This window comes from Alosa sapidissima, chromosome 24 (genome assembly GCF_018492685.1).
Source record: "Alosa sapidissima isolate fAloSap1 chromosome 24, fAloSap1.pri, whole genome shotgun sequence".
Taxonomy (NCBI): Eukaryota; Metazoa; Chordata; class Actinopteri; order Clupeiformes; family Clupeidae; genus Alosa; species Alosa sapidissima.
The window spans coordinates 18970738-18988035 of record NC_055980.1 but is presented as its reverse complement, the minus strand read 5'-3'; the positions used below and the strand labels follow the sequence as shown (position 1 = coordinate 18988035).

At 43.4% G+C, this 17298-nt stretch overlaps 1 protein-coding gene and 1 long non-coding RNA gene across 9 annotated transcripts in view; one reads left to right on the top strand and one right to left on the bottom strand.

The window, feature by feature from the left end:
- LOC121700100 (E3 SUMO-protein ligase ZBED1-like) overlaps positions 1–16517 on the top strand; it is a 28517-nt gene extending 12000 nt beyond the window's left edge. Inside the window, exons 1-4 of one of the 8 annotated variants that reach the window (XM_042082810.1) lie at positions 12671–12731; positions 13819–13890; positions 14209–14313; positions 14642–16517. In XM_042082810.1, the coding sequence (XP_041938744.1) occupies positions 12719–12731; positions 13819–13890; positions 14209–14313; positions 14642–16122 (1671 nt within the window). In that variant the 5' untranslated portion in view covers positions 12671–12718 and the 3' untranslated portion in view covers positions 16123–16517. Of the gene's footprint in view, positions 1–6854; positions 6881–7262; positions 7368–7485; positions 9258–12670; positions 12732–13818; positions 13891–14208; positions 14314–14641 lie in introns of those variants that run through there. The other 7 variants (XM_042082811.1, XM_042082805.1, XM_042082812.1 and 4 more) reach the window with 7 other exon arrangements.
- On the bottom strand, positions 11116–11941 carry LOC121700113. The gene is made up of 2 exons (XR_006027112.1): positions 11704–11941; positions 11116–11607 (listed from the first exon to the last, which is right to left on the bottom strand). It is a non-coding gene; the product is annotated as an uncharacterized LOC121700113 (long non-coding RNA).
- Positions 16518–17298: the final 781 nt, after the last annotated feature.

Sequence of the window (17298 nt, the reverse complement as noted above, 5' to 3'; positions counted from 1 at the left end):
TGCATTTCTGAGTGCATCATCTAGTTGAGATTCATGGCAAACTGGCAGCAATCCAGAGTTATGCTACTGCAGATTGTGTGTGTGACAGACAGATATGACTAAAACCGAACAAAACTCTAAAAAGAAAACAGCTGTAGGCCCAAGATTGAATGCCATTCATTCAATGTTAATCAGCAGAACATGGGCATATAATATTGTCTTAATGTACCAATAAAAATGTCTTAAACAGGTCAATATTTCATAAACTAGATGTACCGCAGAGCGGTACAAAATATGACCGCCGCCCAGTCCAGCATATTTTGTCCACAAAAATAAATCACGCTGAAAGGCCTATATGATTCTAACTGTCTCACTAAATTGCATTATCCACACTCAATTCTCACTGGTATCTGCTAGACAACAAGTACCAAAACATGATTAGTTCATAGATTTCACATGTAAAATTCATTTTATACAACCCCACCCCCATCTTGCCTGTTCATAATTCTGAGAAATTCTTGAATTGTGTGCATGTGTGCGTGCACGTTTATGTCTATGTGTGTGGGTGTGTGTGTGTGTGTGTGTGTGCGTGCTTGTGTGTTTGCCTGCGTATGTGTGTTTGTGCATGTGCATGCATGCGTACATATGTCTACTGTGTGAGTATGTGTCATACGTATGATTACTGTGAATGTATGTGTGTGCGTGTGTATCTGTTTATGCACATGTGTGCACATGGAATGGGTTAACATGACCCCTGGAGGCAAACATACGGAAAAAATTGGTCATCCTAGGCCCTACGGTTCTCACGATATTCACATAAAACTGTGTCTGCCCTACCCTCCTTTCGGGGGGTCCAGTACAGCGGGGAGGCTACAGATCAAAACGAAAAACGATGGTTCCATGCTATCCATGTGGGGTTACATGCCCACCAAGTTTTGTGTACCCCGGTCTTTCAGTGTCCCGGGAATCCTTGTTGGTGTACGGTCACTAAATGTACACATAAATTATTTTATTGTAAGGCCCCCCATGAACGAAGGTTCACAATCTTGGCATGCATTCGGAGGGTGTCATAATGATCCTACACCTTCAATTTCGTGCAGTTTTGACCATGTCAGCCAGATATTGTGATGAAAACATGAAAAAAAAAAAGAAAAAAATCTGACTAAACCTATATCTGACTGCGCGGCGGTCATAATAAGACATTGCCTAAGGCTGGGATATTCTGGAGACACAATGTTCTAAATCTCAAGCACAAGTATTGGAAGGTTGTTTCCACTGTGCTTCCAATAGAGCCCTGTTATGTTACTACTCCTTGTCATTTTCTTTAATTTTTGTTTTTATGTTCATTATTATTATTAAAAGGGCCATCTGTTGTTATTTTTGAGATTTTTCATCTGTTCTTATCTTTATTCAGTCTATTAATATTTTATCTTATTTTTTATATAAAGCACTTTACATGAATTGACTTGACTTGACCAGACCACAAGCTATCTGAGGAGGAGTCTGTTTTGGCCATTGATGTCACTATGGAATTTAAGATATGAGTAGGCCCAAGCGTGTCACCGTGAAATCAGCCACCACAGATTGCCGATTGTTATTAAACAGGAATAGGCCTATGCTCAAAACATGACATTCTACTTGCTTGTAAGAAACCCCTAAAGTTCAAAAAAGCTACCATCCGCTATCTTGAGATAATTTCCTACGGGAAAATAACATGGGGATTTTGAATTACCGCACCTGTTAAACTCGCGGGTAAGAAGAAATCGGACATGCAAACGTTTTCCTCACTTTCCACACTTTATTTTTTGCTACCCCAGAGCTAAATTGCAATGCAACTTACCATAGGCAGTTAGCTTCAATTAACACCCGGATCTCCTTATATGAGCAAAGATGGCAGCTTTGGGTACTTTTTGTAGGCGAACTTCAGGTCTATGATCCCTGTGTCACACTGCAGATCACGTCCAATGTTCCTCCTTTGTTGATTTGTTTCCACCCCTCAAACGAAAACACACCTGTTTCTGATTCTTCAACACTCATAAAGGACTTTATTAGGCGATTAGCTCCAATGGGAAGTCAAAGAGTGCAAATGGAAAGTCAAGGTGGGTATCTGAATGGTCGATGTTCAGATGCAGAGGCAGGTAGGCCTACGGGCAGGCAAGAGTGCTGAGGGTGCTCATCTGTCCCTTTGCCCCTCAATGTCTAGGCTTACCCGTGGTGTTTTAATCATTTAACAATAACTGCAGTTAGCTGTGAACGTTTAATAATAATTTATGAAATAATAATTCATGTTGAAACAAATAAAAATAGCTGGCTGCATGTTTATGTCGACGTGAACTCATGACGCGCACTGACGACCGATTATGTTGAAAGAGAAATTAAGCAGGTTAAGTTAATTTAAATAGCCTAGGCTACTAAAGAATGTCTGTTAGCCTGACCATTCAGTTGATGTTGGGAAAACAAACAGTTTATACTATTTATCTCGTCTCGTAACGTTTTTTTTCTTTGAAAACAATCTTGTTTTGTTGTAGGCTATATTTGCAGCATTGGCTTTTCAACAAAAATGAATTTAACCCTTTAGGCGCCAGAGGTTTTTTTCCGAAACGATCAATTTTGACATCTTCATTTCAAAAGGCTATATCTTAAAAGTGATAAGAGATAGAGACTTTCTGTAAATTAGAGAAATATTAAGGATGACCCAAAGTTTATGTAGAGATTAAATGTTTATATCTAATTTGCATATTATGACGTCATATGGTGGCGGCCATCTTGGATTATAGAATTTTCATGAAAAGTCGCATGTTTGAATGATAAAATGCACCACTTCTTTCCCCCCAAAATGTCCCTCACCTTCTGTATGCTATATTGCACAATACTGAATGCTCAGGTAAATAGTAAGTAGTGAACAAACTGTGTAAATCATTACTAATAAATGGCAGAAACAAACCAAATGCATGTAGCGGTAGACTGGCCTTTTGCTGTAGAGATTTTCCATTTACTACATACAGTAGGCACTCTGATTCCATGTATGGGCCACATATATATTATTCAGATGACACACAAACACAAGTAGACAAGACCTGTTTAGTTCAAAAGCTCATTTGCCACGGCAAGGCACAGATCAGGAGTGAGATGACGAGACAAGACAAGAGACAATGTTTGTATTTTTTTTCTTTTTGTTGATGTTTTTTTTTTTTTTTTTTTCTTAGCTGACAAAGACACACACATCACAAGGACATGAACACACAAAAAGGAACACATAGTGTACTGTATGTCCTAAATGATCAGGGAAGTAGATAGCAAATCAACAGTGTAAATCATTACTAAATGGCTGACTTTTTTTTTTTATGTAGCAGGCCTTTTGCTGTAGAGATAATGACTCCCTATCCCTATCCATACAGGGCCGGCATTCCCATCATCTTGTGATAGACTATGCATGACCTAATGTGTGTGTGTGTGTGTGGGAGAGGGAGAGAGCGTGTCACCACCTCCACCATGCGAGCAGCATGGCCAGATCTGCCTCGCGCGCGCCGAGTGGAGAGAATTTGCGCAGCTCGGACTAGGCCTACTGTCATTCTCATTGCGACTCCCCACACTGCCACTACGTTCCCCCCTAACTGTCCTATGAGCACTTCGACCTCGTCTAACATACCCAGTGGCATTAGACAAAGGCTCCACCACGTTACTGTCGCCGCGATTGTGGAGAGGCACACGTTCAGAAGACAGAAGCTAGCGCTATGGATATTAGGCTACCTCCAGCCTCGTTCGCCACACCACTAACACCCTGCTAACTTCCCGATGAACACTCCGAACCCGTGAAACATTATTCCCACCAGTGACATTGGGCAAACGATTCAACGTTTGTGCTTGGTGTAACCTAAACTATGGAGTAAACTCTCACTTTGTCCAGCTGCATCATTGCAAGGCAGGGACGCATCTGAAGCCTCACTAAACAAATCACCGTCATTTTCTGAAGGCAGATATTCCCCTTCAGAATCAGGGTCCGCGAATAGAAGACCCAACACTTCATTTCAGGTAAACTTTTTTGATGCCATTAGACGATAATCTAATGCAAATACTCGCTGACGTTGACAATATCGCTCTGACAAAGTGGCTCACACGCACACTAGCTCCGGTATTTCATGTACTGATTCAATGAGCTGTAGCTAGAAAGTTTTGTTTAAAGCGTGTCCTTTTTTCGACTCGGGGATGACGTATGACATGTCTGCCATCTAGTGGAGTGGAAGTCGAACGAAATATGACACCCTATTTGACTAAATCGGCCGTTTTACTCAGTGCCGCATCTTGTCGACTATAGTCGCCTGTGGCGCCTAGAGGGTTAAAACGACCTGACGTCAAACGTTATCATTTATTTTACTGTCTATGGTTATTACTCGGTTTCGTTTCCATCGAAACCATTAAGCTCTCAATATCTTTTTAAAATGGCAAGGGGAAAGCGTCGTTTTCAAAACATTTCATTGTTACCTATGCCTACATTTTATTTTGGGCGAATTTCTGTCCACTCCTGGCTGCAGTAGGCCTAGCCTAAGAATGCAAAAGTGTGCGAATGAATGCAAATCTGTTGCGAGGGAACGCAAAAGAGTGATCTGGCTACTGGCAGAGGTCTGAACTCTCCGACTAGGTTCTATTTGTCTCTCGTATCAATTGAGGAAGTGCTGTATGTTGTGTCTGACTTTTGTTTTGTCAGAGGTGAAACTGGCTGGGCTGTATGGCAAGCCGATTGAGCATTTATTCAGATATCTTGATATCAGGCATAATTGTCATGTACATGCAAGCCATTTCTGGCCACTAGTTAACTAGTGAGCCATTTCTATGTGAACTAGTTAACTAGTGACAGCCAAAATGCTCACTAGTTAACTAGTAAGGCCCAAATTCTCTCTAGTTAACTAGTTCATATGTTTCATATCTTACTAGTTAACTAGTAATGCTCAGCATGTTCACTAGTTAACTAGTGGACACTGAAATGTGCACTAGTTAACTAGTTTAAAGACTTATATATTTTACTAATCAACTAGTAAGGTACAAAAATGTTTACTAGCTGACTACTGAATGTCAAATTCCCACTTGTTAACTTCTATGTAATTTGGCCAGCCGCTTGAGCATTTATTCTGATATCTTGATATCAGGCCAACATGCAAGCCATTTTTGTCAACTAGTTAACTAGTGAGTCATGTTTGTGCACACTAGTTAAAGGGGAACTTGGCAACTATTTCAACTTAATAAACCCGTTTAGAAATCATTTGGATGGTTAAATGACCTGTTCCGGTGAAAATGGTGACTTTCCCCGCTGCGCCTAGCGTCCCCAGGCGGAAAACCAACCTTGCAACATTGAGACTACCGTCCCGGAAAGAGAAGTGAGAAACAAGAAACTCGTTTTAAATCGTGTTTCTTACCTTGTAATATCCACATAGTTCTGCCAAACTTATGCTAACAGTTCGCTAGCTTGTAAACAAATCCATGTGCTTTTTCATACCTTTTCACACAGTTTGAAATAGCATAATGTGCAATTTCTCCAGCAGAGGGGGAAATCCTGCCAAGTTTCCCTTTAACTAGTGACAGCATAAATGCCCACTAGGTAACTAGTGAACACATATTAGCTTCACTAGTTAACTAGTGAGAGCCAGAAATGTCCACTAGTTAACTAGTAAAGGCCAAAATGCATACCAGTCAGCTAGTTGAAGGCTTTTGGGTCTCACTAGTTAACTAGTGACAGCCAAAAATGTGCACATGTTTACTAGTGAAGTCAAAACTCTTCACTAGTTAACTAGTTGGAGTAGGTCAATGTCACTAGTTAACTAGTGAACCATAAATGGCTTACTAGCTAGCTAGGTGATGGCAGCAGGCTCACTAGTTAACTAGTTGATGCATCCTTTGTCCAAACTAGTTAACTAGTGAGGTCATACATGTATACTAGTAAACTAGTTGAAGCCTAAATTCACACTAGTCAGCTGGCGCAGAATTAAAATTAGGAGGCGGAGAACTCTGAAAATTGAGGCTTTCTATTGGCTCCCTATGTCCAAATAGAACATGACAACCAATCACAGCGCAGAATTTCACAAAATCCCACCCACAACATTTGCATGTGGCACACAAGTTAACATGCTGGCCAAAGGAACTTTAACTAGTAAACTAGTGGCTTCAATGTGACACTTACATGTAAACTAGTGAAGGCAGAACTGCTCACTAGTTAACTAGTGAAGACACAAATGCCCACTAGTTAACTAGTGAGGTCTGAAAAGTGTCACTAGTTTACTAGTGTGCACCAAAACACCCACTAGTGAACTAGTGATGGCAATTTCCATTCGACTAGTTAACTAGTGAGGTGCAAAAAGTGTCACTAGTTTACTAGTGTGCCCCAAAATGCCCACTAGTTAACTAGTGAAGGCCATTTCAGCCCCACTAGTTAACTAGTGAGATGCCAAAATGGTCACTTGTTAACATGTAAAGGCCAAAATACCCACTAGTTTATTAGTGAGGGTGTTGTAGGCCTTACTAGTTAACTAGTGGCATGCATATTTTGTTCACTAGTTAACTCGTTACACCTAAAAACAAACAAGCTGACCGTTTTTGTCCACTAGTTAACTAGTGGAACAATTGAAGTCCTACTGCCATTTATGGTTCACTAGTTAACTAGTGACATTGACCTACTGCAACTAGTTAACTAGTGAGGTGTTTTGCCTTCACTAGTAAACATGTGCACATTTTTGGCTGTCACTAGTTAACTAGTGAGACCCAAAAGCCTAGCTGACTGGTATGCATTTTGGCCTTTACTAGTTAACTAGTGGACATTTCTGTCTCTTACTAGTTAACTAGTGAAGCTAAAATTTGTTCACTAGTTAACTAGTGAGCCTTATCGTCAGTTATCCCAGTATCATGGCATCCAGTAAGAATCCCCCATCCCCCCCCCCCCCCCCAACAGAATTCCTCAATAAAACATCAACAAACAAGCATTTTGCTGCTTCGATGCCATCATGTTAAGCCCGCCTTAATGGTTGTGATTGGTGCCTGGGTTTAGGGACATTGGAAATCGGAGTGAATGGCCTCTTTGCTAGACGGACCTGCAGAGCAAATTCAAATATGCCAAAGGTTCGTCTGGGTTCTCCCAGGCTAATGTCATGTAGAAAACAAAGATAATTTAAAATAGTAGTTCTAATGAGTGAAAAACAACTACAAATAAAGAACTGCTGTTCCATGTGTCAAACAAGAAGACAAAAAACAAGATACACATATTAACTGGTGATGTTAAATCTGTTTGCTTGAAATAGGCAGGAAGCGATGCAGGAGGAGGAGTGGGAAACTGAACAGCAAGAGCAGAAAACTACACTTGGCTGAGTTACAACCCGTCACCGTACCTCAACAAGTCTCTCAAGGTTAGTATTCATGACCTTTTACAAATCTAAAATCATTTGATCATCAATTATGTTATTATATATATTATAATATAACATCATATAGTTCATGTCAGTTAATAGTCCTTTTAATCAACAGTGGTATTCATTTCAGGAGATGAGCATCTGAAGCACCACCTTTTGAAAATGCTGGTAACTGACCTGCTGCCCTTTAGCAAGGTGAAAGACGTGGGCTTTCGAGCCTACTGCCGGGCCCTCAACCCGACCTTTGACCCGCCTTCCTCCGCCCTGTGGGTGCGCACAGAGCTCCAGAGCGTGTACGAGCACATCAAGGCTGAGGTGCGTAACATGCTGCAGTCGGTCCCAGAGGTGGCTCTGACCGCTGAGATGTGGACGCACACCTTGGAGGGCGTCTACTTGACGGTCAGCTGCCACTTCATCGATCGCTACTGGAAGCGCCGGAACTGCCTGCTGGAGACGGTGGCGCTAGACTCGGAAAGGGATGCGTCCCGCGTAGCCGAGCAGCTTCTGAAGACGTCCAGCGACTGGGGCATCGCCGACAAGGTCAAGGTGGTCGTGTCCAACATGATTTGCAAAGGCAGCATGACGGAAAGTTGCGAGGCCCAGGGCTGGGCGCACGTCCGCTGCTTTGTGTGCAATCTGGACATCGTGTTCCGTGAGGCGCTCGCCAAGCTTGACGAGCCGTCGTGGCGCGTGCCACAGCTCCTGCGCAAGTGTCGTGCCATCGTGCACTTCTTCCAGCAGGAGCGCGATGCCCAGCGGCAGCTCCGTGCCAACCAGGAGAAGCTGAATCTCAGCCCATTGCGGCTCGTCCAGGCCGCCGCGAAGGACACATGGCTGGACGTGGGTACCATGCTCCAGCGGTTGTCCGAGCAGCGAGCTGCCATCAACCTGGTGCTCTTGCAGCATGTCAAGGAGGACCTCTGGCTGAATGATCGCGATATGGAAAAAATCGATGCTGTACTAGCCGCTCTGCAGCCCCTCAGGGACACAGCAAAGGAGATGGTGAGCGACGGGTACGAGTCACTCTCCAACATCATCCCGCTCGTCGACAACCTGCAGAAGTCGATGGCCCGGCTGTCCGAGGATGGCAATCAGGTGGCCAAGGCGCTGGCAGACGTCTGCATGAGGCGCTTCGGCCACGCGGGGGACAACCGCTGGATGGCCTTGAGCACTGCGATGGACCCGCGCTTCAAGAACATCATGCTCTTCAGCAGCAGGGCGCAGACGATCGAACAGAAACTCCAAGCGGAGCTGAAAGCGCTGTGCCCGAGTAAAGACGCCAGTCCATTGGGTTTTGGGACAGACGAAGTGGACGCGATACTGAAGGAGTACAAGAGCACCAACACGATGGTCAGAGATCAGAACCCGCTTGACTTTTGGAGACTGCCCAGGGGGTTTAAGAAGCTAAGCCACGTCGCGCAAAAATATCTTACAGTCGTGTCGACGGCCGTCCCTCTACAGAGGGCCTTCAACCCAGAAATTTCCAAAAGGGTGCACCACAGCAGGTGTCACCTGGAGCCTGAGAATGTGAACTTGATGATGTTCCTAAATGGACACTGGTCCATCGAGAGCAGTAACTCACCAGAGTCAGATTAAATTTTGTTTTCATACCTTTTATGTGGATAACCTCAGTCAATCTTAAACAATTATGTGTTTCTGGCCTTACTGATAGGATACGTTGTGCCACTTGAATATGACCGGTTGAATGTAGGATAAAGTGTGATTTATAAATATATCAGAATATATTTTTGATAAGTACAATACATTTTGTACAATGTTTTATGTTGGTTTATTGGTGACACAGACATACATAATACCAAACCTGAATAAATACTACCACCTAGTGTTACAACAAAAAAACTGAGTTCTAAATTGAAATAAAATGTCTACTGGTACACCAGTACAAGTGTGTTGGTCATTAAATATTGTCAAAATCAAAGTGAAAATATGTATTTAGGCAACCATGAAGTTTTAATAAACAAGGCCAATAGTTTAGAGGACATCCACACTGTAGATTCTGCATGCAATTATTTGTTATAATATAGAACACAATGTTTCGGGTCTCACACCTTCATTAGGTACATTCACCTGATGAAGGTCTGAGACCGAAATGTTGTGTTCTACAGGTGCTGGTCATATAATTAGAATATCATTAAAAAGTTGATTGATTTCAGTATTTCTATTCAAAAAGTGAAACTTGTATAATGTATACATTCATTCCACACAGACTGATATGTTTCAAGTGTTTATTTCTTTTAATTTTGATGATTATAACTGACAACCAATGAAAACCCCAAATTCAGTATCTCAGAAAATTAGAATATTGTGAAAAGGTTCAATATTGAAGACACCTGGTGCCACACTCTAATCAGCTAATTAACTCAAAACACCTGCAAAGGCCTTTAAATGGTCTCAGTCTAGTTCTGTAGGCTACACAATCATGGGGAAGACTGCTGACTTGTCAGTTGTCCAAAAGACGACCATTGACACCTTGCACAAGGAGGGCAAGACACAAAAAGATCATTGCTAAAGAGGCTGGCTGTTCACAGAGCTGAAGTGTTCAAGCACATTAATAAAGAGGCGAAGGAAAGGAAAAGATGTGGTAGAAAAAAAAGTGTACAAGCAATAGGGATAACCGCACCCTGGAGAGGATTGTGAAACAAAACCCATTCAAAAATGTGGGGGAGATTCACAAAGAGTGGACTGCAGCTGGAGTCAGTGCTTTAAGAACCACCACACACAGACGTATGGAAGACATGGGTTTCAGCTGTCGCATTCCTTATGTCAAGCCACTCTTGAACAAGAGACAGCGTCAGAAGCGTCTCGCCTGGACTGCTGCAGAGTGGTCCAAAGTTATGTTCTCTGATTAAAGTACATTTTGCATTTCCTTTGGAAATCAAGGTCCCAGAGTCTGGAGGAAGAGAGGAGAGGCACAGAATCCACATTGCTTGAAGTCCAGTGTAAAGTTTCCACATTCAGTGATGGTTTGGGGTGCCATGTCATCTGCTGGTGTTGGTCCACTGTGTTTTCTGAGGTCCAGGGTCAACACAGCTGTCTACCAGGAAGTTTTAGAGCACTTCATGCTTCCTGCTGCTGACCAACTATATGCAGATTTCACTTTCCAACAGGACTTGGCCCCTGCAAAAGCTTTGCCACTTTGAAATAAACAATGGCAAACATTGATTTACCAACATTTTTATAAGGTCAGCTATTGCGCACTAAAAAAAATGTAAAGCAGGCAAAGACACATTTGAGTACATTCTACCGCTGGCTGTCTGTCAATCATTGGCCCCTCCATCATGGAGATTTTGTTTTCCGAAATGACCTCACAATGGATGCCATGGTGACCACTTGAGCTTGACAGCTGAGCTAATGCTCAAGTTTGGCAGTGCTGTTGAATCAAAGAAAGCAGGCGGTCCCATCGACTGGCAGGTGCTGTAAATATACTGTAGAGGAGACACAGAATTAACAAATATCACATATTGAATAATTGGAAACGAACTGAAACTTACTTTCTGATGATGTCCACTGTTGTCATTGTTGGACAAAACCAGATGATGAATAAGAAAAACTATTTCAGGCTAACAAAATAAAATATAGACTTTGTTTTCATTTGGAAATGTGGCATTACGGCATATTTTCCCTAGACTACGCCACCCCAGGAATTGCCAGGGACCCCAGGGACACCCCACACATGATAATAACAGGTCACACAAGTTCGTTGACTGAAAGGGCAGAGACGTGGTTTACAAAAATATAATATGATTTATTAAACAAACCAGAAAAGTCTACTCAGGGCTTAGGCTGGTTTCCAAGGAACTTGAGAGGGATGAAACATCCCCAACCAAGAGGCAAGTCAGAGTGCTCCACAAGAGACACACCAAGCTGGGTGATTAAACAGTACAAGTCAATAGGCACAGCATAGCACAGCACACATTAAACACCTTAAAGGAAGTTCCCCAATTAGCCCAAGCACAGAACAAAAAAATAAAAACAATACACTAAATGAAAATAACAAAGAATAAACACAGAGGAGTCTGGATGGTGCAACAGGTCTCTGCCTCCGTTGTACAGCTCACACCTTTGGAACAGCAGGGCCCAACAGGGAGAAACTGGAGCCACCCAAACCAGCCTCATCGACGGAACCACAGAACCAGCGTGAAGGGAGGCAAGACAACATGAAATGAAACCAGAAACAGAACAGCCTCGTATGTCGGCCGCCACCCGATGTTCAGGCCTGCAGGAGTGGAGAATAAATAAAATGATCTACAATAGATCACCAAAAAATGACTAAGTTTAGATAACTAGATGACTAAGCAAAACTGAGACCTACCATCTCTAGTCACATAGAATGTTAACAACCTGTCAGCGGTGACCTTAGAGCAATTTGTGGCCAGCAGTCCTTTACAGACCTACAGGGATCCAGTGCACAGGCGAGTGAATCCAAAAGCATGGCCACTGCTACTACCGTAATCGTACTAATTTGTCGCAGTGGCAAACAAATACCCAACCTGGCTGGAGACACAGGGAAATAACTGGGGTGGCAGCCAGCCAGTGCCCAGAGCTCACACATGTGAGGACAGGCCTGCTCCTCACTTATAGAGCACCAGCAGCCGGTCCTGGTGCTAACAATCAGGGCAACAAGGGGGGAGGGCAAGGGGATGCCAATCAGTTCACCCTGCTACAGCTAATGCTAATTAACTGGTTGGGTAATTAGCACAATTCTGAAGTTTGACTTTTCCTCTTAAGCTAATTGATGTTAAAAAAGACACTAGATTGGCATCATTCCAACAGTAGCTGTAGACTACTACTTTGTTTTAAAAATAACCCCTCAACATCCCATGCCTTTGAAGCAAATATAAAATGTTAAAAGGCCTATGTTGGGAGATGGTGAACCCAATGTTCAGTTTTTGTAGGCTACTGTCGGCTACAGTTACTGTTCTGCAAAGGTTCCGTTACTCTAGCCTACTGTAAAAAAATGAACAGTCTGGTGTGATTCAGAATTATAATTCATTAAAGATTAAATATCATTAAAGATAAACATTTTTACTACTGAGAAAAACGCACCTTTTGACATGGAATATTTTATAATGGATGTCAAGATTTGCTGAAAGAAAATTTGAGTGTGGTTAGACTCCATAGCCTAATTGGTTTCATTGATATTGTTATTGTTCTCGCATTCTGACAATGAGATCAATATCCCTGTGCCACACTGGGAGATCATATGTCAATGCTGCCCCTCCCTTGTTGATTTGGTTCCACCCCTCACATGAAAACACACCTGTTTCTGATTCTCCAACACTCATAAAGGACATCGATTAGATTCAATGGGAAGTTGAAGACTTCAAATGGCGAATCCAGGTGGGTTTCTTGAAGGTGTTGGGTAGAGGTAGAGGTAGAGGTAGAGGTAGAGGTAGAGGTAGAGGTAGAGGTAGAGGTAGAGGTAGAGGTAGAGGTAGAGGTGCTGTCTGACAGTGCTCACCTGTCCCTTTGCCCTTAATGTCCAATGTGCTCTTTTGAGAAGGCTTTCCCGTGGTCTTTTAACAATTTAACAAAAGGCATAGCCTAGGTGCAATTAGCCATGAATGTTTCATAACAATTAATTAAATGATGATAACGTAGGCCTAAGTTCAATTGACTGAGGAATGTCTGTAAGCCATTCAGCTGATGTTGGGAAAACAAACAAACGTTTATAACTTCTTTGAAAACAATCTTGTTTTATTGTAGGCTTTGCAGCATTGACCTTTCAAGAAACATGACTTTAAAACGACCTTATATCAGCTGCATTATCACTCTATTTCGTTTCCATTGAAACAGTAAAAGGTGTGTTCGTAAATTGCTGCTCCAAGCACACTTAACCACTCATAACATGGATGTCATGTTTTTATTCAGAGCGTCACACTCTCTGAGCCCCCTAAAAACGCACCCTAAGCCCAAGATCTTTTTGAAATGGCAAGGGGAAAGCACCGTTTTCGAAATATCTCATTGTTAGTTATGCCTACATGTTATCTTGGGCGAATGGAAGAGTGTTGCGACTGAACTATGCGAGGGAACGCAAAAGGTTAATTTGGCAAATAAGAGGTCTGAACTCTCCGGCTACAGTATATTCTATTTGTCTGTCGTACTGACCTTGTGAGAAGCCACAGCACTTCTAATTCTGACGTCTTGACTTTCGTTTCGAGTGAAAGTAAATAGTGAAATAAAATAAAAATAAAATTAGTCCAATTTCCAACCGGCTGAAAATGTCCAAGGGCAAAGATGACCCACGTGAAAACTGCGCACAGCTGTGTCTTCACGATGCAACACCAACAAAGTTCTTTATAACTGACCAACCCGGAGAATTCACTGGCAGTCTGGAGAGCACTGGAAGGACTAGACAGTCCGAAAGTGGCTGTGAGGGGCTCATTCCTCTGCGCTGCTAATGGTGTGCATGTTGTGTTCCTCACAGCCCCGTTGAAGACTGAGGAGACTTTACTCTACGAGTATAACCGACAACGGAACCAACCAACAATGGCATCCAGTAAGATCCACACACACACACACACACACACACACACACATTTTTAAAAAGGTTTGATATCATGTTAAGGGTGCCTTCTGGTTGTGATTAGTGTTCAGCTTTAGGAACATTGGAAATGGGAGTGAAATGGGATGGCCTCTTTACCAGAAAGAGCAAATTCGGATTTGCCAAAGGTTAATGTCATGTAGGAAACAAAGATCCTTTAAAATAGTAGTTCTAACATGTAAAACAACAAAAAAAGAACTGCTGTTCCAACAAAAAGACTGAAAATAGATACACATATTAACTGGTGCTGTTAAATCTGTTTGCTTGAAATAGGCAGGAAGCGATGCAGGAGGAGGAGTGGGAAACTTAACAGCAAGAGCAGAAAACTACACTTGGCTGAGTTACAAGCCATCACTGTACCTCAACAAGTCTCTCAAGGTTAGTATTCATGACCTTTTACAAGTCTAAAATCATGGACCTTCATCTTAAATATGTTCAATTACAGTCATGTATTCAAAACTGTGCATATGATATGTATAATATTTAGTTTGGAGGAATTCATTCAGTCCTTAATTTTAACAACTCATTCAGACATTAACAGATAGGATAATGAAACCAATAATATAAACAAATGAATAATACATACATTTACACATTATAAGTCATATAATCCTGTAACCATTTATCAAAACAGAACAGCATTTGTTGACAAACTCGGGGAGAAATCACAAAATTCATGGCAGTAACTAGTCCTTTTTATCAACAGTGGTATTCCCTTCAGGAGATGAGCTTCTGAAGCACCACCTGTTAAAAATGCTGGTGACCGACCTGCTGCCCTTTAGCAAGGTAAAAGACGTGGGCTTTCGAGCCTTCTGCAGGGGCCTGAACCCGACCTTTGACCCGCCGTCCTCCGCTCTGTGGGTGCGCACAGAGCTCCAGAGCGTGTATGAGCAGATCAAGGTCAAGTTGCGTAACACGCTACAGTCGGTCCCCGAGGTGGCTCTGACCGCTGAGATGTGGACGCACACCTCGGAGGGCGTCTACTTGACGGTCAGCTGCCACTTCATCGATCGCTACTGGAAGCGGCGGAACTACCTGCTGGAGACGGTGGCGCTAGACTCGGACAGGGAAGCGGGCCGCGTGGTCGAGCAGCTTCTGAAGACGTCTAGCGACTGGGGCATCGCCGAGAAGGTCAAGGTGGTCGTGTCCAACATGATGAGCAAAGGGAGCATGACGGAAAGTTGCGAGGCCAAAGGCTGGGCGCACGTGCGCTGCTTCGTGTGCACTCTGGACATTGTGTTCCGTGAGGCGCTCGCCCAGCTCGACGAGCCGTCGTGGCGCATGCCGCAGCTCCTGCGCAAGTGTCGTGCCATCGTGCGCTTCTTCCAGCAGGACCGCGATGCCCAGCGGCAGCTCCGTGCCAACCAGGAGAAGCTGAATCTCAGCCCACTGCGGCTCGTCCAGGCCGCCGCAGAGGACACATGGCTGGACGTGGGTACTATGCTCCAGCGGTTGTCCGAGCAGCGAGACGCCATCAACCTGGTGCTCCTGCAGCACGTCAAGGAGGACCTCTGGCTGAACGATTGCGATATGGAAAAAATCAATTCTGTACTAGCCGCTCTGCAGCCCCTCAGGGACACGGCAAAGGAGATGGTGAGCGACGGGTACGAGTCACTCTCCAACATCATCCCGCTCGTCGACAACCTGCAGAAGTCGATGGCCCGGCTGTCCGAGGATGGCAATCAGGTGGCCAAGGCGCTGGCAGACGTCTCCATGAGGCGCTTCGGCCACGCGGGGGACAACCGCTGGATGGCCGTGAGCACTGCGATGGACCCGCGCTTCAAGAACATCATGCTCTTTAGCAGCAGGGCGCAGACGATCGAACAGAAACTCCAAGCGGAGCTGAAAGCGCTGTGCCCGAGTAAAGACGCCAGTCCATTGGGTTTTGGGACAGACGAAGTGGATACGATACTGAAGGAGTACAAGAGCACCAACACGATGGTCAGAGATCAGAACCCGCTCGACTTTTGGAGACTCCCCAGGGGACTTAAGAAGCTAAGCCATGTCGCACAGAGGTATCTCACAGTCGTGTCGACGGCCGTACCTCTACAGAGGGCCTTCAACCCAGAAATTTCCAGAAGGGTGCACCACAGCAGGTGTCACCTGGAGCCTGAGAACGTGAACTTGATGATGTTCCTGAATGGCCACTGGTCCATCGAGAACAGTAACTCACCAGAGTCAGAATAAATTTTGTTTTCATACCTTTTATATGTGGATGACCTCAGTCAATCTTATACAATTCTGTGTTTCTGGTCTTTCTGATGGGATATGTTGTGCCACTTGAATATGACTGGTTGAATGTAGGATGAAGTTTGATATTTATAAATATATCAGAATATATTTTTGATAAAAACTACAATACAATTGTACAACTTTTAATGGTGGTTTGTTAATGACACCGACATACATACAGTACCAAACCTGAATAAACACTACCACCTAATTATATTTGGTAAATAGAAGGAAAGACTTGCCACTCTCCTAGATATTAAAGGGCTTAAAGCAAGGTACTGTTAAAAATATTGGTGTCATAATTTACCGTGATTCTAAATTTAAACAGCCACATGAAAGTAATAACTAAATCGGCTTTTTACCACCTCAAAACATTGGCAAACTTAAAAGGGCTAATGTCAAAACATGATCTAGAAAAACGTATTCATGCATTCATCTCCAGTAGGGTTGACTACTGCAATGGACTTTTCACGGGCCTTCCTAAAAAGGCTATCAAACAGCTTCAGATTATAAAAAATGCTGCGCCTAGTTCTCACAAAGAGTTCTCACAAAAACTAAAAGAATTGACCACATAACTCCCAATACTTAAGTCCCTGCATTGGCTTCCAGTAAGTCCAGGGATGGATTACTGCACGGGCCTACCGGGCCCAGGCCCAGGGGCCCAAGGGGTCAGGGGGCCCTGAAGCCCAAGCCATTGCATGGAATCATTGCCTCAATATCAACAAATCAGGATGTAGGCTATGAATCTGATTGAATTTAGTATTGGCCATCCCCAAAATGCACCAGAATACAGGAAATCACATCAAACAAATAAAAAAAATTCTGGGGGAGGACCCCCAAACCCCCCCTTCCACATATACGACAATAAGTCTTAATATATCTGGGCCCAGGGGCCTGAAAGTTCATAATCCGCCCATGAGTAAGTCACATAATTGACTTTAAAGTGCTTCTGTTTGTTTATAAATCACTAAATGAATGAAGCATGTGCTAGGTTTTTGGTCCCATTTAGTGATTGAGCTCAATGCAAATCAAACCAGCTAATAGGCTAACTGAAATACACACCATGCGAATATCTAGGTATGGTGAAGGGTATGTGATGATGTGGGGCTATTTTAATTCCAAAGGCCAAGG